We start from the raw sequence: 25145 nt of genomic DNA on the forward strand, positions 1-25145 counted from the left end.
GACAGTGCAGTGATGGGTATATATTCTGGACCCGGTTTGGGGAGAGAGGAAGGTTCTCCAAAACTCAAACTCTGTTTCACCGCTCCTCTCTAGCCTAATCAAAGGAATGTAGTTTCCAAGTTTACAGAGTCTTGCTGGTATCCTTGTCCTGTATGTGGGGATTGTGTGACTGCCATATTAAAATTTTGTTCAGCTCCCCCAAATTAATATTAAGAATCCATGTTCTGCCTAGAATAACTCAAATGGAATCCATATATCTTCTTCCTTTCCATATGCTTCTTCCTTTGGATAGTTAGAGAAAACAGTATTTATATCAATGTCTTCAAACATCTCAATGACTATGAACAACCTAGGGCTGAAAGAAAACAATTCTGAGAATTATTTTCAAGGGGACTGTCCTAAAGCTGTGGCTTTCTTATGGTGCTGGTTGCTTGCACTCCTCCACCCTTGTGAGTTATGAGACATGCACCCAAGTGATAGAAATCCCATCACATACCCTTATCTACGAGATATCCTCTAATTTGATATGAAAGTGTAAAAATGTTTTGAGAAATAGATCTCGGCAGAATTTACTGCAGATGCCCTTCAAGCCTCTTCCAGTGGAATCATTTATCAAATATGTGAGAACATGTCAGAGTGAGGATTTCTGAGCCTTGTCCTAAATTGCATTTTATATATGGATTAATGAATGAAGTAATAAATCAAGAAAGACTGCTGTGCGCCGATTACTCTCAGCTCCTTGTATACAACTTCTTTTAATGTCCTACCTGGAAGGTAATGGGGGGAATAGGGGGAGGGATAGCACAGAAAAAGATAGGACTGGGGAGAATCAGCTTTCCTCTTTGTAGTGATTCTACATAGTACGCTTACTCTTTTTCGATTGTATTTGCAGCGTGTTGCCTAAAAGCTGGGTGGAAAACAGAATTCTTCCCTCCCTAAAAACACCCATGTGAGCTCTGGGAATGGGTTTCTTCATACATAGCGTAATTACTGACTATCGTCTGGAAAAAGTATAGGTTTTACAGCATATTGGTTTTTTGTGTACAGTAAAGCGTAGACACACACCCCACAAACTTAGGCATTATTATATCTCTTATTCCCCCAAAGTAGTCAACTGTGGCCTTACTACAGCAGTTAGATATAGTCCTAAAGGTCTCGGTTATAACAGAAAACAGCGTTGATATAACTGTCTAATCATGTAACATAACTTGTTAGAAGATGAACTGAAACCAGGTGAGAACACCTACATGAAAGGGTTGTGCCTCTTAACTAATTTATCAAATTTTTTAACGATGTGAATTTGCCATATATACACAAACCCAAAATGTCACAGAAATGCATTAACTTTCATAGTCTACACCCAGATAGCTCCTGGCAGGTAGTACGCAAGCCGAGTCCAAGAGTCTTTTCTAAGACTTTAATAAAGCAAATCTTCCTTCTGTAACTTGTGGAATCTGTCTAGATTTATTTTCTTTCAGGCATTATAATGTCTTTGGGAAGGAATGTAAATGATGTAGAGACATTTCTGGCTCCCAACAGCGGAGAGCTATATGACTTGTAATCACAAGTGCTCCGACAATTCTGTTGCTGGAAAATCCCCCTTGCCCATCCTGAAGCTTTTATTTTCTCTTTATCCCTCATTTGCATTCCCTCTTTCATCCAAACAACACCACAAGTTCAGCATTTCGACAGGTTGTCATCAGTATCATTCCTATCCTGAGGGCTAGCTCCATGATGTACAATTGTTCTCCACGGCCTCTTTCATCTTTCCCATATAGCGTTAAGGAGGATGCAAAATTTAACATGCACACTGCTATAGAAAGAGGGGATAACACGTTTTAGCATTCAAAAGGGTGGATGCCAGATTAATATGACAAACCTGGAAGAAGCTGGATAGATAGCCAGGAAGAGATGACATAAGGTGCAGGAGAATGGGTTTTAAATTGGTGCTGAAACAAGCCATGTTAGCACCGATGTCATGAATTCATAGAGTGTTTGCATACCACAGCAAGTGTTTGTTTTCTCCTTAGGGACAGTTTGCATTTGTTATAGCTGACAAGAAGAAAGGTGAGGAGGAAAGAGCTAGTGTGTCTTAAAGCATGATAGGAAAAAAAATAGTCTCTTATATTTTCCTGGTGTTTGGAGAATAGTTTGCTCTCTGCCATTTAAACAGATTGTAACTGGTGAAGGGTGGGACTCCTCCAAAAGGAGGGACATAGGGAAACAAAATGGGAATTGCGGGCTAAATTCTGAATGCTGAACTGGCCAGGATGCTGTCTGATAGATGGCTCTAGAAACTTGAAGTCAAACAGACACTGGTGACTTGGGAGGCCATTTGCTAGTGATTTCAAGCCACCTATACTTTAGTCATCCTATCAACATAACATAAAATTGCTCAGACTGTATTTATCCTATAGCTAAAAGGAGCAGATTATCTGCAAATTCAGCAAATCACATATACCCACTTGCAGTGCAGTTTGACTCCCAAAAAAATCCCAACATTCTGGGGTTTTTTCTGTCACCCCTGTGCACACAGAGGGTTTACAAAACAGTAGCTGATGGCAACCATTGAACAGTCCCACTGACGATGAACAAGGGGACAGTCCATTTCCCTTTGTCGTCTGGGTTGGCTCCACAGAAATAATAAATGCTAAAATCAGAAAGAATTGTTTCACTACAGTGAGTAGATATACTCACTGAATATACACAGAGAATTGCATAAGAAATACGTTTAACATTAGAACTACATTTTAAAAATAAAATAATTATCCCACTAAGTCTTTCTCAATCCTATCAAGTTTTTAAAGAAAAAATAATTTTCCTACGTATTGCAAGCTTTAGGAGCTCAGAACTGAGATGCAAACTAAAACCAGTATTTCAGGGTAGGACTGTCTCTCACCGCTTATTGTACAGTAGCCAGGACAGTGTAATTTCCTGTTGAAGTACAAGAAGAAATTAAAGTGCGGTTCATCCCAGAAGTTCACATTGCAGACAAGTGATGGTATTGTTAACTTCATTAAATTTTTTATCTATGTAGAAATTTCTTTCTCTAATTGGAGATACCTAACGAATGTTCTAAAAAGAGACAGCTAAATGGTGAATTTTTATGCCTACAGACATGCCCAGAACAGGTTAACTATTTTCAGGTGACACCTCGTTGGGCAGGCAATTTCTTGTTCCCCGCTTGCACTAATGGATGCTTAACAACCTAGCTCAGTAGAGACAGTGGAATTAGTTAGGCCAGGGAAGCTTTAGCAAATAGCAGAATTTTAAAGAATTTGAGGGTTTGTATATTTGTTTTTCTCATGTAATAGTCTTGGCCTCCATTTAGATTTACAGCATTAGGGAACGTTTTTAAGCATTTCATCCATGTATCAATTATTCTCTGAAGAGGGCTTCACTGTATATCTACAATATTGCACTTGTGCAGTAAAAACAAGCATCTGAAGAACCCTCATGGAAATACGTAAAAGCCAATTATTGTGATTTGTGTTTACATTCCAGCTGTCTTCTAATGAGATTTTTTTCCACGCCTTTAAAAAAAAGAGGATAGTGCTGTCAATTTCTGGTCTCAGAGATGAAGTTCATGAAAACATTTAAGTACATATTTCAGCTTTTGTTTTAAGAGTTGAGGGATTTTCCTGAAAATGTATTAATTTAAACATACACTGGAGCGCCTTCACGAATTAAAGACTTGATTTAATAGATGCAAGTAAATGCACAAGGACACTGAATTCAGCCATCTGTTTGTAGCCATGGGTTCCTTCCCAACTCAAAGCAACCTCTCACAGTGCAGTTACTGACCTTTGATGACGACGTATCGCAGGTCTGAACAGTCTAGACCATTCAATAGGCCAGAGCTGGCTTCCCGAGGATTTCTTCCAGCCTACTAGTATTTCCACTTGACTTTGAGCTGGGGACAGATGATAACAGCTAAAACCTTGTTACCGGCAGTATGCGAGTCCTAGCTTTTATGGAGTGCCTCTAGTCAACCTGCCCGCACCCAGGCACGAAGATGTAGAAGCTGCCTGTAGCCCCACGCAGATGCAAATGCCTCTAGAAAGTCTGCTGAGGCATCCCAGCACAGGCATCTGGCCCACACCTCCTGGAAAAGCTGAATTAACTCCTATAGGAAACGGGGAGCAGAGTGAATGTGCCACTCTCACATACCCACACCGCAGCTGCTGTAATAGCACAGTGAACGTTCCCGTTTCTTAAAGGGCATCATGCATATCGAACCTTCCTCAGTCTTAATTACAAAACAAAAAATAATATGATCCTCTTACTGTATGTCTTTATTTACCCTCTCATCTGCTCTGGCATTTTAATATCCAAGTTTTAGTTAGAAACAGATGCTTCAGCTTTAGCACCCTCTTGTAATGGCTTAATACTCTAGGTAAGACCGAAAACAGAGGAAAAAGATGCTACGCCGAGCACAACTTTAGAGCAAATGGGCTTGAATATTCATTAAACAACATTTAATTTAAACACCCAAACTCTAAAACAGCAACATATGGGCCTGTTTTATTTTACATAAACTGAATAGGAGGTTGTGCCATTAGTTTCTGCAGACATAATGTTCATTACAAATGAAGTATGTTTTCCTTTAGGGAATGCGCCACCATTTCTGTAGTGGTGTCATTCCCCCAAAAGGTTCAGTATACTTGCCATATGAAGCACTCTTCTCGGCAATGTGCTTCAAAAAGTAAACAAAATTCCCATAGATCTTCATCGACAAAGGGAACCTGGGGCAAATTAAATTCTTTAATGAGAAACAAAGAAAAGAGCCCTCCCTTTTCAGTATTTTGCCAGGTTTAAGAGACTGTCTCGACTACACAGTTTGCTATACGGGTTTTCCCCTTACTCTTTGTGATTGAACATTTTTGCATCAATAACGGCATGATATGTGGTTCTACAGTCCTCTGCTGGCTAAATGATTGCTTTGCACAATCTCTTTGAGAGTCTACGCTGTTTTCTTGCATGCATCTTCACTGAAAAGCAAGATATTCGCTCTTAAGTTAGTGCAGATTTTAAATGACTAGATAAAAACATTTTGATTACTCAGCAAGCTCCATGAAAAGTATTTTACACATGGTCCTGCACTTTATATCCCAAGACAGCTATTTAAGTGGTAAAACAAATTAAAAAAAAAAAAAAAAAAAGGAGGCTGGGGTTGATAAGTACCTGAAGAACTAAGCTGAAAAGCAAAAGAGAAGCATCACCGCATGTGAGATTGGAGGATCTGTTCTCTCTGTAGTGTTGCTGTAACTGTCATTACAGGTATTGAGAAGTATTAATTGAAGAATGGACCTCAGAAGTACCTTGTGCATAGTGTTTACTTGGTAGGTCTCTGCTGTAGTATTCTTCTATTTCCATTTACTAATTCTAATAAAAGTGAGGCACCAAAAGGTTTGTTTTGTTGTTTGTTTTTTTTTTTTTTAATTGAGAAAACCTCCAGAAATTATTTTGTATCTTTACTAAAAAACGAGGGTTAATGTAGGACTGAAAAAGCGTGGCACCTTGATATACCTCGGAAGCATCTCTCCTTTCATCCGCAGAACAGCAGCAACACAAAATGCTCTACAATCTTCCCTCAACTCTGGAGACAGCAGCTTCAGGTTCCTCCAGGTTTTTTGGCACTTCTACCCACAAAAGTGCCAGTGGAGCATTGATCAGCCACCAAGAAAGAGATCGATAAATAAATTGCTTTGTATAAGCTATGTGATTATTGTTCATTCCTACAGTCTATGGGAAAGTAAAGCTAGAAAAAGCATCTGTGAGCAGAACAAATCTAAGAAACAAAGACACCATTAGGACAGAAAGGGAGGGAATGCAAAATAGAAACACAAGAAAAGGGCAGATACATCTCTAAGGATATAAGCCTTGAGGCATGTACCAGTGGAAGAGCCATACAGAGGTAATATTTCCAAAAAGTGAGTGGAAAGGACTGACACAGGTTTCAGAAAGAAGCACGGTCCATATGCAACAGGCAGCTTGAATGAAGACAAGATATTCTCTTGGCTAAGCAGAGACTTGTGGGTTAAACAAACCTCAGGCTTCTTTAAGAGGACAGCAAAAGATGGAAGATTGAAGAACTACCTTCCCCCACCTCTTAAAACATTAAAATCAGTAGTGATCACACAAAGTATTTACTTCAAAGTATAAGTTGTTTAAGTTACGGAGTAATGAACTTTGCTAATGAACATAGGGACATACATTGTGAATGAGTTGTAAACCACAGAGAAGAGTGCCCCTAGTTAAGCAGCCAGTTATGGGTACAGCTGAGCTGTGAGACTAAAACGGTACAAAATTATGTTGGCCTATCATCACCGACAAAAGTAAGAGTTAATCCCCACACGAGCCATTGGAAATATATTTCTGAGACATGTAAATCTGTTTTCAGGAGTGTTTGTGTAACAGAAATGGCTAAAATACTGCCAACCATACGAGTGCCTGCACCTGTCTTCAATGCTGGCACCACTTTTTCTAAGGAGACACTCCAAGGTTTGGTCTGTGCAGCGCCGCGTTAGAGCTTCTGTACAGGTATGCTACACCGAGACTGGCCACCAGACATGCCATACCAGAAGAGCCAAAAGAATACTGCTAAACTAAATAAAGGATTTTGAAGCAATCATTTACCACACTGAAAGGAGATTTTTTTTTTCAAAATCAGTCACAAAAGGCAACCAGCAGACATTTATGCCCGTGAAGATTTTCCCATTTAAGAAAAACAAGAAAAAATTTTGATGGGTATTTTACTTACTCCACGTTTAATGCCAGATGTTTACTTTTCAGCATTTGACTCTGGACAATTCAATTTCACCATGTTTTCTCTGGTTTATGCATTAGTACAGTGCTTCACTGTTTGTTTAAACACCAGGGAGTCCAATGCTGGGCAAAATATACTCTCATTTTAATTAACTCCTCAAAAACATAAGTTTAATATTTGTGTGTGAATATGAAGCAATTTCTCCCAATCTTAGGTTCTCACATTAGTCTTTACTTTTGTAAAGCCCTGAAACAGGGTCTAGATCAACCTGACTTTCTTCAATAACCAGAACTGATCAATTAAAATAAATACTTAAAACAGGAATTCTGACAGCTCCTAAGTTTTATGATACCCCTCTACTTGCCTTTTTAAAAAAAAAAAAAGGCTTTATTTCACGTCTGCCTGTAGCAGGATCCACCAAACCATAAAGGAAACAGTGAAACAAAATCAACTTTTCCCCCCTTTTAACTTAAAAATATTAAGCCGCTTCCATTGACAGCCGGCTGAACATGAGCCGGCAGTGTGCCCAGGTGGCCAAGAAGGCCAACGGCATCCTGGCCTGTATCAGAAATAGTGTGGCCAGCAGGAGTAGGGAGGTGATCGTGCCCCTGTACTCAGCACTGGTGAGGCCGCACCTCGAATACTGTGTTCAGTTTTGGGCCCCTCACTACAGGAAGGACATGGAGGTGCTGGAGCATGTCCAGAGGAGGGCAACGAAGCTGGTGAAGGGCCTGGAGCACAAGTCTTATGAGGAGCGACTGAGGGAACTGGGACTGTTTAGCCTGGAGAAGAGGAGGCTGAGGGGAGACCTCATCGCGCTCTACAACTACCTGAAAGGAGGTTGTAGCGAGGTGGGTGTTGGTCTCTTCTCCCAAGTAACAGGCGATAGGACGAGAGGAAATGGCCTCAAGTTGCACCAAGGGAGGTTTAGATTGGACATTAGGAGAAATTTCTTTACTGAAAGAGTGGCCAGGCCTTGGAACAGGCTGCCCAGGGAAGTGGTGGAGTCACCATCCCTGGAGGTATTTAAAAGACGTGTAGATGAGGCCCTTAGGGACATGGTGTAGTGGGCATGGTGGTGTTGGGTTGACGGTTGGACACGATGATCTTAGCGGTCTTTTCCAACCTGTATGATTGTATGATTCTGTGATTCACTGTGATTTTTACATTGGCTGTTAAAACAGACTGAAAACATTGGAAAAGGAAAGCATCAGTCCCAATTTTCTACTTACAGCCAACACTGTGCAGGAGATACGGATCTGAGGTCATTTGTTGCAGAAAAGTTTTATTATCAGTGACTGAAACCTGTTAGCAAATCAACACAAACGGTGCCTGGCTTAACAAACAGGCTAGCAAAAATTGACAGAAAAACGATAGCAGGGTAGTAGCTCCAGTACAATCAAATGGGATCATCATAAAAGGCAGCGAAGCATGCTTCTCCTCGCGCAGGTCAGTCTGCAGCCTGGCCAGCTTCATTAGGCAAGAAGCGGTATTCTAACCCAGCGAACGCAGCACAAACCATCTACCCCCGTGAAGCACTGCACTCACAACGTCTTTTGCTGGTTGTGAAACATCCACTGTGTTAAGAGAAGCCACAGATGCTGCGAACGTCCTTCTGCCTCAGGATGCTACTTGACCTTACTTAGGATCTCTGTGTATGAACAGCAGTAACTGGAAAGGAAGATGGAGCTTTTTATTAGTCCTACTGGTTGCCGATGGCCAGCTTTTGGAAAAAACACAATTATCTTTCAGCACACAGGATGCCTTTTAGCCGCTTTTGCAGCTGTTTCATTAGTCACAGCCTTTACAAAGAGCAAAGACTAATATTAAGAGGAACCTTACTGAATTCCAGATGAGGATAAAATTCCACAGGGGATTTTTTTTTTTTTTTTTTAAGACATAACTAGAGTTCACAAATGTTAGCCACAAACATAAGACTAAGTTTCCGTTTAATCCCTTTAAAGCAAAGGAGTCCAAAAGCATTAAGGTACTAGGATGTGCCTACTCCTGACATTGACTTGCAAAGCTTACTTAAACCTCTTCATTTTACCTCTTAGACACATTGTAACAAATGCGTTCATAGAAGTAACTTAGTCTGTTGCTGTTGTATTAGGAACATGATGAACAAAAGAAACATTTGCCACCCATTGGAAAGTTCTCTGCTCAGCTGAAACTTTTCCAGCACTCAGAGCAAAGAAGTGAACTACTCTCATCTGGTCTCCTCGCACCACCAAAATAGCCATCCAAAAAAAAGGCTCAATATATCTAGTTTGGCTCAAATAGCAGCACATGAGCAGGGAGTGCTCACAACTAGAATTTCAAACTTACTGTACGAATCGAGTATTAACAGCTGCTACAGGCCAGTGTTCTGTTTCCTCTGTGTAGGAGAGGACGTTAAAATGACATTAAAATTAATTTTTTACAGGAACTGACCAGAATATGGAGAAGTTAATTTCTTCTGACTGTTGCGAATAGATTTGCTAGTTACCTGCATACTTTATTCCTTAAATGACACATTTTCTATAAACAGAAAAAACCCACATCACATGACACGTTTTCTATAAACAGAAAAAACCCACATCACCCCCTTATCCCTCTGCCTATTGGTACTGCAGTCTTCTCATAGAATATTACGCCTCATTTATTTCAAACCACTGACAATATCGGCTTCACTTCTTTCCCTCAACATTTGTTCTCAAGCCTGTTACAAGCTGCTCCCTACACAAAACCACCTCATTGCCCAGGTGATGCCAAATTTTACCATCTTTCATCTGTATCACAGTTGTTATCTTTTCCTATGATGCCAAGACACTCATCTCTGCTCTGCTTCCCTGGTAAATCTTTCTTTGACCCACTGTAGTTTGTCTTTTGCCTCCAGACTACCATCTCCTTCAGACAGAAGCCACCATTATCTGGCTGTGCCTTATGTATCTCACTGAACATAGAGGTGGAACCTCAGCACGAAGTTGGACTACTCGATCCAGTTTTAATTAAGTCAAGTATTTCACAGGAAGACTTCATTTATTCTTACTAGTCCAGCTGTACGATTTTGAGTCCTTCCTACAAAAAACCCCAAACAATTTCTATAGTAATTATATCCCTTGTAAAAAACCACACCAAACAAGTCCTAGCCATTAAAAATTGCAAAGAGTTAATGATTAAGTCCTTTCATGTGTATCAATTTGAGATTACTCATCAACGGTTTAATTTAGAAGTTCCTTCTCCAAAAATCCTTCAGTCTAATCTGGGCTCCAAAGTGGTCATCAAATAGATAAAATACTTGAGATACTGAAATACAAGGGCCAGGCCAAAGTCTAAAAGCAGGCAACAGTGACAAAAACTACTATCTATAGATGGGATGTGCCAAGTTCAGCAGGAAGTAAAAGGATACCTTCAGCGCACAGTGGTGAAAGAAGTGAAGATTCCTGTTCGTCAATGCTTTCCCCTTAATTGTTTTACCTCCCACAGGAAAGGGGATTAACCTAGAGTCTCTTCACAGCATGACATGTGCATTAAACTTCTGAATCACAGAACATCTGCTACACATTGCTTAGACTCTAGTGTACAAAGGCAAAATCTTGGCAGAACAGAAACTCGCGTGAAGAGCTGCTTCTCTCTCCAGACTGTTGAAGCATCAAGATTTCAGATGACAGCTATTCAGTTGCCTTCCATTTTCCAGGTGGAAGAATAGGAGAAAAGGACAGCTACATCAACACAGAATGTTGCAGAATAGTGGGAAAACTCAAATAGGGTGACCTGTTTTGATCAGTTAATTCTAGATAACTTAATGATATTTTGTCCCCTTCTCCATTTTTTGTGCTTAATGCCTCATACAGCAAGACAAGAGTACAGCTTACGGGTATGCGGTTATAACCTAACCAGGCAACAAGGAAGGAGTCAATTATTCTATGGAAGCACTACGTATTTTTTGCCGTCAATTTTAAATCATCAAAATGGGGCATCAAATACCAAATTTTGGCACCAAGCAGTAAGACAGACCATTTCAGTCCATCTGTTTCCAAAAGTTACTGTACCTCATAAGTGAGTCTGTAATGAAAAGCACTTAAGACATTACCAAACTGAGAAGGGAACCTTAAATATACCAACTCCAGAACTAAGTTCTGTTTCAAGTAGTACATGCCCCCTAGAACACTACTGTTCATGTCAAGTCAAAACATCAAGACTACGCAAGACATATATACGTTTATGCCAGCACTTATTTATAGATCCTTTGTTGATTGCTTAAAATTAAGGTAAGGAGGCTTCTGAAAAGAGCAACTAGAATTTATGCCAGCACTCTAGAGCTTTAAAGTAGTAAACATTTGGAAAACACTAACTGTATGGTCTTCACTGAAACAGATGGTTTCCATTCAATTCAAAAAAGAACCAGTGAAACAAAAATATCGCTTAAAGCCTTGGATCCTAAACACAACTATTTTCAATGAATCTTTTCAAAGGAGTTGATCTCTTTGGCAAGGGACAATTCAGCTTCCTTTCAGCCTATTTTATGAAAAAATGCTATACAAGTCTCCCTTGTATTTGTATTGCTGTGTTCACACTACCCCCTAGTGATTGCTCAATTATATTTAATAACATGACTCTTCTCTCCTTTGATGTTGAACATTATATACAGAAAGGGTTTACTGCAAGTATTACCCTTATAACAGGTTTAGGTTCTAGCTCTAAGCCTTACGTGCATAACGTTTGCTCCATATCCCTTACAATCTTTTCAGTTGTCAGAAATTTACTGTCACCTATCCAAAACATATCTACAGATTCAAGTTCAGTGCACATACTGTATCTAAGTAGCAACACAAATCCCACTTTTAATACTCTTCTAGCAATTCTTCAGAATTTAATATACTTACAACCTTTTGAAGGTGTGTCTGTCAAGTAAAAAAGCCTTTTGACTTCCACAGGACTTCAGAATCAAAACTATTATTTTAGAAGCAATTACTCCATTTCACCATCCCCTTAGTCTAACATCACCAGCTCACCTATGTTTAGAAGAAACTGGAGTACCTATCCTTTCACCAGGGCAATTGCCTGCTAATCCCAGTTACCAAACTCAATAAAGGCAGTAACACTATAGTGTGAGGTACAAAAAATTTACTATACAGCTAAGAGTGGGATTCTGCTGAATGCAAACAATAGCAACCCCACTAGTTCAAGACTCAGACTGAAGCTACTAGAAGAGGCATTAAGTACTTTATCTCTACTTACCAGATCTTGTATGGAAGTTCTTAGGACAACAGTATACCCTTCCAACCACTTCAACAACTCTTAACTATAGGATTGTTGGTTTTCCCCCCGAACACTAAAAATGCCTTACCTGTGTTACAATATGCTGCCTCAGTACAAAGGTAGTACAATTTAAAAATACTGTACTCATCCAAGAGTCAAGTTAGAGCCTTCATCAGCACAGCTGCTAGAGCTGCTCAGTCTGTTTCAGTCTTATTTAAAGTATAAAACTTCTATTTTGCTTGCTACTTGAAACACCTGCACCATAATGCCCACACTTCTAGCATAGAGCATGCCTCATCCAGCCACTAATCCAATCTTAAATGACTCCTTTAACACTACCAGATGAAAAATTAGGGGTGTACTGCACAGTTTGCAGACCGGAGACAGACCCCAGAGCCTGTCCTGACAACTCAGGAACAAAAGACAAGTCACGCCTGGCTCCTTCATTAGTAAAAATCTTAACTGTGGAAGTATGCAGCTTTGAACACCTCTTGTCTACATCTTTTGTTCTCCCTTCAGCTATATTCTACAGGTCTATATAATACAGGCAGTAAAACGGGCAAATCTTAAAAGGACTTTCCAAACTAGTTTGAACAACAGATAACAAAAGCATGCCTACCTCCCTGAACTAACGCTGCCTGCTTGGAATTAGATTATTCTGCTACCCATAGAAAGCTCTGATTCACTTCAAATTGATACTCAAAACAAGAGTTGTTTAATTATGAAAAGATTTTAATTCAGTGCAATCAGTGCACCAATCCTGAATTTCTCAAACTGTACAAAATGGCAGCTTTCAAATGAAAACTAAAGGGCAAACCAGCATTTTATTGACATAGTTTATTTGATGTTAAAGCCAGATGAGCAGCTTCTTTCCAGAATAATTCTTTCTATACTTCTTGACAGAATAATGTAGTCTGTAAAGGAAAAGATAGATCAGTGCCACATGATTAAAACAATTTTTATACTCATACCTTCATAGACCCTGAAAAACTGGTTCCCGAACAAGTCAGGTGAACCACACTGCCTTTCTTAGAACAACATAAGGTTCAAAATTTTGCAGTACTGTCATGGGAATAAATGAGAGCCTAGATTACACCATTTCTGTAGAAGAGCTCAATAAGCTACAATTGCTTTACCAGCTTTCTGTTTAAGACATTATACTCACTACATCAGCTCCCAGACAGTTTAAGTTGCTTTAAAATGAGTCATTCAGACCATTTGTAATAAAAACAGGGTTTTGTCTGTAACAGTTACTGCCCACAGCACATCCAACTCACTTATGTTTCTGCAGCAAAGATATAAAAATGTAGTCTAGGACTTGTCTAAAAGAGTATCAGGTTTGTTTATAAGGAATTTACTTGAAAGAAGTAGCTATAACAAAACAACAGAAATTTGTCCTCAAAATATAAATCATACTACTACAATCTATTTAAGACAACAGCATACCTACAAAAGGAAAATGTAAACCTTGTTTACAGTAAGACTAAATAAGCAACAGTTTTAGCAACAGTAAATCTGAACTGCCCAGTTTATTCTTTCAGTCTTTAGACTAATCAGGTATTTCACGTAAGTGGAAGTCACATAAATTAGCAACTCAGTAGTAAGCACAACAGTCTTTCTTAGTCTTAAACTCTTGCACTGGGTTCTATATCAGCATAGTACCATGGTCTTTGCATAAATCTTCATTAGACCTATGTCATCGTAATGACTACAGGCTGCTGAATATCTACCCTTACAAAGCATTCTAAAGTCATACCTGTTATCCATTTTCCATCTGAAGTTCATTTACTGAAAAAGAAAAGGCATTAATTAATAAGAGAATAGTTTTATCAAAGTTCTACTATTGTAGAAGATGGAGCTTTGAGGCTTTTTACTGACACTCACAATATGCTTTTTTCAATTACCACAGTGAAATGTGATAGAGAAACCTCAAAGTTTTGGCTACTGTAGAAGCTGAAGACTTAAATTTCATGCTTTCCCTCAAACTCAAATGGGACCTAACAATAGCTGTTTAGAGCTTAAGTAATACTCAGAATGCAATTGCATGTTCAATTATACCTACAGGCTACAGTGGTTTAAAGTGCCTATCCATCCACACTTCTGTTTGATCAAGTTTCTTTACAAAACCATTTGTTTGGAAGGCTCACACGTCATAGGCTGTCAACAACTACAGTTGTGACATTAGAAGGTTGGGTGGGTTTTTTTTGCATTTGCTCTGAACCCAAACACTAGGCGAGGGGCACGCACATCTACTTGTTGCAAACTTTTATGCAAGCTCAGCTAACTATAGAGCTACAGAATATATTAGACAACACAAACTACTTTAAAATTCTTCTTGTTGAAACTGCAGGGAAAACAGAATGGGAATTCTGAAGGAGTGAGAACTGAAAGGAAGCACCAAAGAAAACTTTTAACAGTCAGACATCAGCACAGTTGATGTCCGACATAAAAGTTCAAGAAAAACTATTCAAGTATGATTCACCATTTCAATAGTTTTCATGACTACATGGTACGTAACTCTTAGAACAATACAGACTTGCCTGAAGATGTCTCAGAATCAAAGGCCTACACATTTCTGAGATAAACAGTTTTCACACATTGTGTAGGTGGACTCCAAAACATATTCCAGGACTCCTATTAAAAATTCTTCCACGTGGCTGTGATAAAGGAGCTGAACCATGCCACACCATTAGGTTTAAACATGCATTTTTCAAGACAAAGCTTTAAGACACAAGTGTATTCCGCAAGCTTTTTTCTGTGATGCAACACAGAACTCTTCTCAACCATGTTTTCCAGAAAGCACATAAATTAATTTGTCTTTAGTTTAAGTCTAATGTGAGGACACAAAGATTAACAAAACTGGTGAACAAATAAGATCTAACCCATGCATACTTATCAACTAGAAGATCATTTTAAAAGACATTAAAAAGCCTCTAATCCAAAACACAGTTCATCTACTATTGAGACTGCATGCGAGTTTGAGAAGCATTTATCCAGAAGTCACATCTGCTATGTAATTATCACAGCACACGATCCTGGTCTTGATTTCTAAAGTGTTTTATGCTTTAAGAGAATTTCTACGAACTGGACAGCTTTAGTAATTCAAGTGACAGTCATTTAACCATTTTGTATTAACACTCAGTACCAGCTACCTTCAACTGCAAAATTCTTGAAGGGAAGAGTTCATCCACACTACTGGTGTCACTGCAACACTAAATGACTCCCTTGACATTCACATGAGGGTGTATCTTAGTGTTACTACTATACCAAATGCTAATTTGAGCTGTCACACTGTAAGCAATTGTGGGACTTCATTACTAAAACAGCATTAAAGCAGAAAGGAAAAGGGCTCCAAATCTTTTCCAGTAGTTCACAGCAACACTGGCTTATTTCCATCCAACAATAACAAGAACTTCACTTATACAGTAAGCAAAGAATCTAAATCCACAGAGCAGTCGCTGTGGTTTGTGTCTTAGCTTGGAATACTGCAGGGCAATAGTTAAATACAGTTTAGTGCTGACAACTGTGTCCTTCCAACCACTGTCTCAAATGCACAAAGCTGTGATGTGACTTGGTTTTCATAAAGATGCACAACTACTTTCACACAAAGGTCAAGTTACACATGCAATTGCACTGTACTACTTTGAATCAGAACCTGGGGGCGTGTTTTGAACTAATGCCTCAAATCAACAGCATTGAGTTTCCTTGATTTCTTCTCATTTGGAATTCCTTATTTTTATGTTGTTTCACTAGTTTCAAAAATCTTGTTCGCTATTAGCCAAATTTTATTTCCAAGTCACACGGAATAAATATCATTATGTAGTTATCTGAACCCTTACAGGACAGAAGCAAGTTTAAAACAAACACGCATGCATGCATGCAAGGCAGTACAGTGCTTCAATTAAAAGAATAGACACGTGTTTCAGTGATCTATAATTCAGTCACCACATCCATGCTCATTTGCAGTACCTGCTAGATACTTCATTTCTGATGGAGAATTCCAAGAAAGTAGGAAAAAAAGGCAAAAGTGAAGATTACTAAAGTTTGAGATGTCAAAGCACTTTAGCACCTACAGAGCTAAGTGTCAAAACCCACTGTCCTATCTTCCCTTGTTAACACACTTGAAAAAACCCACTTAGCTGCACAACTTACTCAGTATTTTTCAGGGGACAAAAAGCTGCTAAGGAAGATGACTGACTTCACACCCAGGCTATTCCTCAGTTTTGGTGGTTTTTTTTTTTTTTTAGTGATAGAAGAACACTGTCTCCTCCCAACTGCACACCTGACAAGCTTGTATCAAGTTCCAGCCACAGCATAAGAACCTCCCACTGGAGGAAAAAAACCACTATCTTGGGAATCAGTCACTTAAGACCAAGATAAACCAGGCATTCTACCTTATTTCTATTTATACACTGTCCTCACTGCCTTCACCCTCCCCTGCCCCAGCCCAGTTTTAAACTAAAAGAGGGTAGATTTAGACTAGATATACGGAAGAAATTTTTTACAATGAGGGTGGTGAAACACTGGTACAGGTTGCCCAGAGAGGTGGTAGATGCCCCATCCCTGGGAATATTCAAGGTCAGGTTGGACAGGGCTCAGAGCAACCTGATCTAGTTGAAGATGTCCCTGCCCATGGCAGGGGGAGTTGGACTGGATTACCTGTAAAGGTCCCTTCTAACCCAAACTATTCTATGATTCTACATTCTTAACAAAATCTCCTCTACAAATAACACCATAAATAACAGGAACTTGGTGGAGTAAGCGTTAGATATTACGTAGTCTACGTAACAAGTGTTAAGAATATCTAACTTGTATATCGCAAGGCTAAGTTATGAGATTAAAGCAATATGTTAGATTTACGAAAGTTTAACTTTAGTTCAAGTGACATGTAGGAAACAATAATTTAAGAAGCATTGTTTCACATTATATCAGCTAAGCTTGCAGCAGTGAGGAGCAAAACTAAGCTACTGAGCTGGTAAGAAGCTATACAACACCACACAGATTACCTTCTGTTATCCAGTAGAACAGGTGAAAGAAATGGAAGAAAAACAACATTATTCTCTTGAAGAATTTCTAATCAACATTTCAAAGGCAACATGCTCACTCTAGCTTACAGATATTCTCATCCTACCTTCTTGCCAGCACCAACATTTGCCTTGGCTGTGCCCCTGACTTTTTTCATTCTGTTCTTGCGCTCCTTTCGCTGCTTCCTAGAAGTCTTCTTCTTTTCATACAAGCCATGCTATTAAAAAAAAGTTAAAGTTGCATTTAACTTTGTTTCACTGACAGTAACATCTGAATTTAAGTTTTACTATTTCTGGACTCTTCAAATACTGTTTAAATTTGAAATATTAGTTAAGTAGCGAGATAAGTTCACTAGTTGAATGATTCAACACAGAATATAAGCACTAAAGTACTGTATATATCAGTCTCATCTCTTATACTTCTTCAAGACCTTTAACAGTGGTTAGTTATCTATTACTGCTAAGCGTCACTGGTAACATCAGTTTTGCCTTCGCAATTCCTCTGTAATAAACAACAAAAAAACTTACCCTATTTTGCAAATGCACCAACAGTGCTTTCACAAAACTTTAGCTTTTGTATGTGTAAAACATGATCACTGAATGCTTCAAATATATCCTAATTGTTTTCAAGTTACTAGAACACAACCTACCCTGGCAAGCCTGTGCTTTGGTTCATTTTTCTTTGCATAGTCCAGAGAATCATAGATCATGCCAAAACCTGTTGTTTTGCCACCACCGAAGTGAGTTCTGAAGCCAAAGACGAAAATTACATCAGGGGTCGTCTTGTACATTTTTGCCAGCTTTTCCCTGATTTCTGTTTTGGGGACTGTGGCCTTCCCAGGATGAAGAACATCAATGACCTAAGAAGGAATTTTTACAAGTTGTACAAAAGCAAGAGAAGATCAGTAACCAGTACGACAGCCAGGTGCTACAGTCCCACCATGAGCTTAACACTTAAACTAACCCACCTTAGCAGCAGAAAGCATTATTAATTTGATACAAAAGTGTTCGTAACAGTTTCCTGCTTCAAAGACAAAACAGCTCACTAGCTCACCATTAAGATTTACTTTCAGCATGCATCAATACATTTAAACCTATAAGCTTTTACAATAAGAACTCCAGAGTTTTTAAGGGCCCCTTACTTATAGTGGCTAAAGAACACTTGCAGCCCAGAACAAATAGACAAATAACTAAAGGCAATTTTCTGTATTCTTTTACCATCTGCTTGCGCTGAAGCAGTCTGTTTGTCATGAACTTCCTGGTTCTGATGGTCACTGTGTCATTCTGCAAGAAAAGATACAAAGAAGACAAAACAATAGTGACATGTACAATTTAAACATAATAAACATATAAATAATGCACAGTACAGCAAGAGTCAGTAGCCGCTCAGATGCTGACAGTGAACTCATAACCCAGGTGGCCTGGTCCCGGGCTACAGATAACACCCCTATAAAGTGCACTTTGATACGTACTTTTGAGTACACATCAACTGACGACAGACTCATCCTCACGGAAAACACGCATACCGCCACCATCCTGAAAAGCTGAAGCAGCTTTTAATGAAACACAGGCATGACAAGCCCAAACACTACAACAGAACAACGCAAGTTTCCTTAACAAACCTATGTGTTCACGCTTCCTTAATGCTTGCAGACAAGGACGGCCACAAGACTACAGATGAGCATGACTTACAGCGCTCTTTCACGCCTTAAGAGAAGTGCCATGTTACCCTACTATCAGAGCCTAGGACTGCTCTTACTGACCAGCGCCGTGGCGACACAGCAGGCCAAGCGCACGCCCCGGCCCACACCCTGGAGCTCGCCGCCGCCGCCACTACCACCCGGCACGGAGGCGCCGCGGTCAGGCCGCGGGAGGCCCGGCTCAAAGCAGGAGGACAAGCCCACACTCAGTTTCCGCCATACCCCCGCAGCCCGCTACGGGCAAGCCAGCCCGTCGGGGCGCGGCGGCCCGGGCCCCCGCGGGGGCAGGATGGCGGCAGCGCGGGGCGGATTGCCGCGCCGCAGCGCCGGGCACCCACCATTGCGGCTCCCGCGTCCCTGCCACCGAGCCAGAAAAGGAAGGAAGGCCTCCCCGCAGCCAATCATAAGGCGGCGCAGGGGTCCTTCCTGCCGGGGGCGGAGCCGCGCGTAGGGGTGTCTTTTCCAGAGCCGGACCCGGAGGGAGGCGGCAGGGGTGGCTTTTGTGTGCCTGATGGGCAGGGTGGGGGCAGTTGCCTCTGCTGGCAGCGCGGCGTCGTCTGCGTGGGCAGACTCAGCTCCGCGGCCGGCGGCAAGGCGAGGCGAGCGGGCTGGCTCCCCCGCTGCATGCTGCAGCAGGCCGTGCTGTGCGCTGGTGCGGGGCTGGTTCTGCTCTCCCGCCCCACCGCCCTGCCCTGGCCCCGGTGACTAGGGGGCTGCTGTGGGGAAACCCAGCGCAGAGCCGCGAAGTGAGCGGGGCGGCGCGGCTCCTGGCACCTGGGGGAGTGCGGTGCTTGGATTGTAACAGTACCATGGTCGGCAACGGGGCGCCCGTGGGCCCTGAGAGCGCTGCGAGTCGGTGTGAGAGCGGCCGCCGGGAACGGCCGGGCGGAGGCGGGGCTGCGGGTAGGGGCCCGCCGCCGGCGGCCGCTGTTAGGGGAGGGCTCGGGGCACCGCCCGGGAGGACTACCGCAGTGCCCCAGCAGGGGGCGCTGCAGGCGGAGGCCGCTCTGCGCCGAGGCCGCTCTGCGCCGCCGCCGCTCTGCGCCGCTGGGTGGGCGAGCTCTGCGCCACCGCGTGCAGCCCCGCCGGATGCTCAGGGCCCGCCGCCGCCATGGTGAAGGAGCAGTTCAGGGAGACGGACGTGGCCAAGAAGATGTGAGTGGGGCGGCCTCTGCGCCGTCCTGCGCGGCGGGAGGCTCCCGGGCGGCCGCTGCGCCGCCCGGGGCTGTGGCGGGGTGGGCCCGCCGGCTGTGGCGGCGAGCAGCAGAAACGCCGGGGTGCGGCACGAGCGCGGTAGAAGGGCCCGGGAAGAAGTGTAGCGTGCGGGGGAGCGGAGCGTGGCTGGTGTGGCGGCCAGACCCCTTTTAAATGCGCTGGCGTGGGCCTTGGTGCAGGCTGCTGGCGAGGCTCGCGGGTGGCTGTGCCTGTGAGCAGCGGTAGGCTGGCCCGAGAACACCGGTAAATCCCCCAGGTATAAGCACCAACTCGCTGCAAAACTCACTCTACTTTTCATAGCTATCCAAAAAGAACCTGCTTCAGCAATGGTGGGAATCAACTTGGGCTCCTCTGCGTTGCTTTTAAATGCATGTGTGTGCATGCCTGTAGTTGTAAGTATTTCTGCGTATATATGTGCACATACATACATGTGATATTTCCCATCCTAGAAGCCACATCTGTTTTGGCATGAAATCTCCAGAAGAGATGCGTCAGCAAGCTCACATTCAAGTGGTTAGCAAAAACTTGTATAGTCAGGACAACCACCACTCTCCGCTGCAGTATGGAGTACTTGACCATCGCATGGTGAGAACCGTTTTTTTTTTCCAAACTGTTTTTGTAGAATTACTTGAAGTGGTTAAAAATAAGTTGGGATGACTGAAATTTACTGTTCATCCAAAATATGTGCAAATGTGTCTCTACTTGATTGGCATAGACTGTCAGTTGCAGTGACAGCTACTTTTGTTATGCTTTTGGGTGGTTCAGGAAAGCATTCTTCTGAGGCAGGAGATGAGTTCTTTCTAGCTGCTTGTTGGGAGACGCAGAGACATCTATCTACAAAATACCATATTGTAGTTTAGTGGACTGTAGATCAGCTGCAAAAGCTGTGTGAGTTAATGTAACTGGTATCAGTAGGGTCTGCATGTGAAAGACACTTTCCTTAAGGTTTGGAGTGAATGTAATGCTACTGACATGCTTCTGATGCTGGGAAAAAGGGGTAAGCACTGTGGGTCTGCTGTCAGGGTAGCTGACTAGCTTAAGAACTGTTGTATTTTCTATGTATTCAGTTGATTATAGCTAGTTTTTTTTTTCTGTGTGTGTGTGTTTCCCTCCTCCCAAAGGGAACCAGTGAAAAAGACCGTCCATGTGAAACCTGTGGAAAAAATCTTGCTGATTGTTTAGGACATTATGGGTACATTGACTTAGAACTGCCCTGTTTTCATGTTGGATACTTCAAAGCTGTGATAGGCATCTTACAGGTAAACACAATTATGATTTGTCAGTGGTTTCTAGTCTAGAAAAAGGAAATTATCAGAAGAGATGATGCTTGAAAGAGTAATTGAGAAGACCAAAATAAGGTTGTATTACAAATTTTATCTTTATGCATCTTGTGTTTTGTAAAATAAATGTATTTAAATACCAGTCTTAGTGATGTAAATACACCAGTTTTATTTTATATAATCTCAATTATATAAATCCATAAGACTGATTAATTTAATCCATTATTTTTCTGTAGTAGTTTGAATTAAATGCGTGCAGTATAACTTGCCTTTTAGGACATCCCAGTAAATCAAAGCTCTGTTTGCTTTATATCTGGATTTCTAAGATCCTGCAGAGCTTAGATAAGGATTTGCCTCATTGACTGTATTTTTTTTTCCATGTACTTTTTTGTGCATATTACAGTGTATGAATTCAACCAAGACCACTGTATTTCATTCAAAAAACTACCCTCTGTTGAAGAACTTAAGTTATAGTAGAAGATACTACAACTCTGCATGTGTCTGTTAAACAACTGTGTTTATATGCATTTATATTTAAGATGATCTGCAAAACCTGTTGCCGTATCATGCTGTCGGTGGAAGAAAAAAAACAATTTTTGGATTACCTGAAGCGACCTGGCCTTACATATCTTCAGAAGAGAGGGCTAAAAAAGAAAGTGTCTGAAAAGTGCAGAAAGAAAAACACTTGTCCTTACTGTGGTGCCTTTAATGGTGAGTGTTGGCATTAGCAGTTAGTGATAGTTATCTACTGTGATGGTTTTTACTTTGGTGGCTGTGATAGGCATCAAAATCTTGCGTATAGTTGTTCGTTCCACAGTTATGAGTATTCTCTCTGGCCTTTATTAAGAATCAGGTAATGGTATTCTTAATGCCAAGCATGTGCTTGCTCACATCTCATTTATGGGCATGGAGACATTGTCCTAGTTGCTTGTTTTGTTTCATGTGGTATCTCTTCATGGAACTGACCAATATTTGATACTTGAATAATGGCAAGGAAAAAAACCCTGTTTAACATGTTTTTAAAAATATTGGGAGCTATTCTCGGTGATCAATACCTTAACTTAGAAGCATTTGTAGTCTTGATTGAACTTCATTTTTCATCATTATATTAAATTATCTTTCTGTAATATTAAATGTGTTTGTTGTCCTCTAGGAGGGTACGTTCTGCAGTTTGGCAGTATTTGAGCTGTGATGATCTTGATTTACACTGGAGTTTGTTCTGCAGGGCAGAGTATCTTACTAAGATTTCCCATTTGTTTTTCAAAATACATTTTTTTTTTTTCCTCATGGACTCTGATCAAATGATACTGCTGTTAAAGGACTTGCTGTGTTACAGATTCATAGTGGATGGTTAATTCATAACTTAAAATTTTACGTTTCCAACCCATGAAAATTTTTTGGGTGGTTTGTTGTAATGACAACAGCCTGAATAAATAATGAGAGAGCTGCTTCATTATAAGTGCCCATATACATATAGAGGGCACAAACAATAGGCATTTACAAAATTAAGTGGTAGGTCAGCATACTTCAGTAAAAATAATTGAGTTTGGAAAGCACTTCTACTAGTCTGTGGAAGTTTTATGAATGCTTTTACTTCCATGACATGAAAATAGTTGTCAGATTCTTCCTACAATTCACTTCCAAAATTACTTTAGAAGATAGTGGGATGATATATAAATGACACATTGTAGTCCTGTTTTTAATGTGGGAACCACTACTTTAAAAAAAAATCTCCTGTGATTGAGGGGAAGCTGAATTAAAGTGTGGGCTAAACCACACTTTCAGCTTCAGAAGCCACATCATGATCTAGGCACACCAAGCCAGCCATACAAGGAGACATGACCTGATTGCCCTCCCTGTGTTATATGAATTTAGGTTAATAAAACTGATAAAGTTTTATTTTATTCTTGTGTTCACTGAAGGTTTAACTAGTTTTGGAACTGTAGCTTACTTGTTTTAAGCTTTGGTGGGTTTTTTTTTGTTTGGTTGGTGTTTTTGTTGTTGTTGTTCAAAAAAAAACCAACCCACATTTATTTGCTTGCAGGAACTGTGAAAAAGTGTGGTTTGTTGAAAATAATACATGAAAAGTACAAGACCAATAAGAAAGTGGTAGATCCGATAGTATCTACTTTTCTCCAGTCCTTTGAAACTGCCATAGAACATAACAAAGAAGTAGAACCCTTACTGGGAAGAGCTCAGGTGAATTTTATTATGACTTAAATTTTCTGCTAGTTTCTGTGCTTGAAATAAAACTCCTTACAGGTTTTCAATGTAGCAGCTTAAGCCTTGTGGTGATCCAAGATTTTCATGTACCAAAAGGCACTTGAAGAATGTTTGTATTTTTTGCAATAATGTTAACTTTGCAAAAATGAGAAATTTAGTTTATTGGTATGTTCTGATACATAGCTTTCTCCCTGTAAAGAAGGGGGATATTCTTGGTGTGTGAAACTTCCGTAAGCTAGAAAAGGGAGAAGAAAGGCCCACAGAAGCTCTGCGTGTACATGTAGATTTACTGTAGCTTTGAGATTATTAGAATACACAGAATTTTTTTTTTCTTCAGAAGAACTTAACGTTGAGAAGGAGAGAGGAGACTTAATTATCTAAACTTTTTGTTTCATTCAGCTTTACATTGTGTGCAGTTTTGTTTCCTTCTGCTCTTTGAAAGCTGGGAAGATCCTGGGGTACATACTTAGGCAGAAAAAGTAACAAATATCTGGAATTTCTTATACTGCAGCAGTAGCTGTACCCAGAGAAATGAGTTTTTAAAAAAAAAAACCCTAGAAAGTACTGAAATTCATGTTAGTTCCTACTAATAAAATGAATACAATGTACCATAAGTTTGTTGCAAGAGGTTTATTTAGTTTCTTTGACAAGTAACTATTAAATACTCTCAGTTAACAGTTTTAAAAAAGAGAGTAACATGATGAGAAGTAAACAGTGATGTATAAGGAAAAAAAGAAAGGAAAGAAAATAGCAAGTTAGTACCTGAGATGCTAAAAGCATTGGTTCAGAATAAAGCATAGTTTTGTTTGCATTAATAGTTCTTATCTATTTGTCTTTTTAAAATACTTTATTTTTGAACAACCAGTAAATGATGGGAGGGGGGAAGCATTGAAACTGTTACATGATGGCTTGTTCTCCCCTTTCTCCAACGGATTTTGTAGGAAAACTTAAATCCGTTAGTAGTATTGAACCTCTTCAAAAGAATCCCAGCGGAAGATATCCCTCTGCTTCTAATGAACCCAGAAGCAGGTAAACCTTCAGATTTGATCCTCACGCGACTCTTGGTGCCTCCACTGTGTATCAGACCCTCTGTGGTGAGTGACTTGAAGTCTGGCACCAATGAAGATGACTTAACAATGAAACTGACAGAGATAATTTTCCTCAATGATGTAATAAAAAAGGTGAGTCATCCTTCAAGCTCTCGGAGGCTGTTGCTTTCGAATATTTGGTTGAATATAGCAAGTGCTTTTACATGTTTTACTGCTTACAATCTAGCAAGCAGTCTGTACTGTACTACTATGTCATTTGGGATTTTACTGAAAGAAATTGAGAAACTTTCTTCAGATGGAGCTGGCTGCTTGCAGTGTAGGACCTGCTGAAGATCTGCTGGTGGATCATGGGAAATGTTTTTTCGTTTGAGTTCTGATCCATAAACTCCTCTCTTCCCTACCCCTCAACCATCCCCCATGACTATGACATTTTTTGTGTGGTCACTTACAATGAAAACATTATACTTATTGGGTTTTGTTGTTTTTTGTTTTTTTTTTTTCATGTAGACTTTCCTCTTTTTTTACTACATCTTTGCCCTTTCTTTATTGCACCATCTGTTCTTAAGAAATCAGGTTTCAGTTAGCTATCACATTAAGTCTAGAAGTAAATTTGACAATTTGTCATTTGTTTCGAAGAACAG

The 25145-nt window shown here is 40.5% G+C and overlaps 2 protein-coding genes across 9 annotated transcripts in view; one reads left to right on the top strand and one right to left on the bottom strand.

Moving 5' to 3' along the window:
- Window positions 1–12835: 12835 nt before the first annotated feature.
- Window positions 12836–19160, bottom strand: RPS24 (ribosomal protein S24). Of its 2 annotated transcripts, none has more exons than XM_075154383.1 (6): window positions 19076–19160; window positions 18256–18321; window positions 17688–17897; window positions 17145–17255; window positions 13770–13801; window positions 12836–12927 (listed from the first exon to the last, which is right to left on the bottom strand). In XM_075154383.1, the coding sequence occupies exons 1-5, from the start codon at window positions 19076–19078 to the stop codon at window positions 13799–13801; spliced, it is 393 nt and encodes a 130-aa protein (XP_075010484.1). In that variant the 5' UTR covers window positions 19079–19160; the 3' UTR covers window positions 12836–12927; window positions 13770–13798. The 2 variants fall into 2 exon arrangements, with proteins under 2 accessions (XP_075010484.1, XP_075010485.1); XM_075154384.1 differs by having other exon boundaries at window positions 18801–19094.
- A 605-nt stretch (window positions 19161–19765) lies between these two features.
- Window positions 19766–25145, top strand: part of POLR3A (RNA polymerase III subunit A) — a 41085-nt gene continuing 35705 nt past the window's right edge. For 4 of the 7 annotated variants that reach the window (XR_012674271.1, XR_012674273.1, XR_012674272.1 and 1 more), the window contains exons 1-6: window positions 19767–19892; window positions 20402–20537; window positions 21074–21211; window positions 21772–21943; window positions 23277–23431; window positions 24397–24636. Coding sequence is in view for 3 of the 7 variants with exons in the window: in XM_075154380.1 (XP_075010481.1) it covers window positions 19849–19892; window positions 20402–20537; window positions 21074–21211; window positions 21772–21943; window positions 23277–23431; window positions 24397–24636 (885 nt within the window). In the remaining 4 variants the exon portion in view is untranslated. Of the gene's footprint in view, window positions 19893–20401; window positions 20538–21073; window positions 21212–21771; window positions 21944–23276; window positions 23432–24396; window positions 24637–25145 lie in introns of all 7 variants that reach the window. The other 3 variants (XM_075154381.1, XM_075154382.1, XR_012674274.1) reach the window with 2 other exon arrangements.

Source organism: Calonectris borealis, chromosome 7 (assembly GCF_964195595.1).
Source record: "Calonectris borealis chromosome 7, bCalBor7.hap1.2, whole genome shotgun sequence".
NCBI lineage: Eukaryota > Metazoa > Chordata > Aves > Procellariiformes > Procellariidae > Calonectris > Calonectris borealis.

What these genes read in the sequence shown, in the direction of transcription:
- RPS24 (XM_075154383.1), bottom strand. An exon ending in TGCTTCAGCGCAAGCAGATG is followed by an intron (nt 17,898 to 18,255) that starts GTAAAAGAATAC and finishes ATTCCTTCTTAG; the next exon opens with GTCATTGATGTTCTTCATCC. An exon ending in CAAAGCACAGGCTTGCCAGG is followed by an intron (nt 17,256 to 17,687) that starts GTAGGTTGTGTT and finishes TTTTTTTAATAG; the next exon opens with CATGGCTTGTATGAAAAGAA.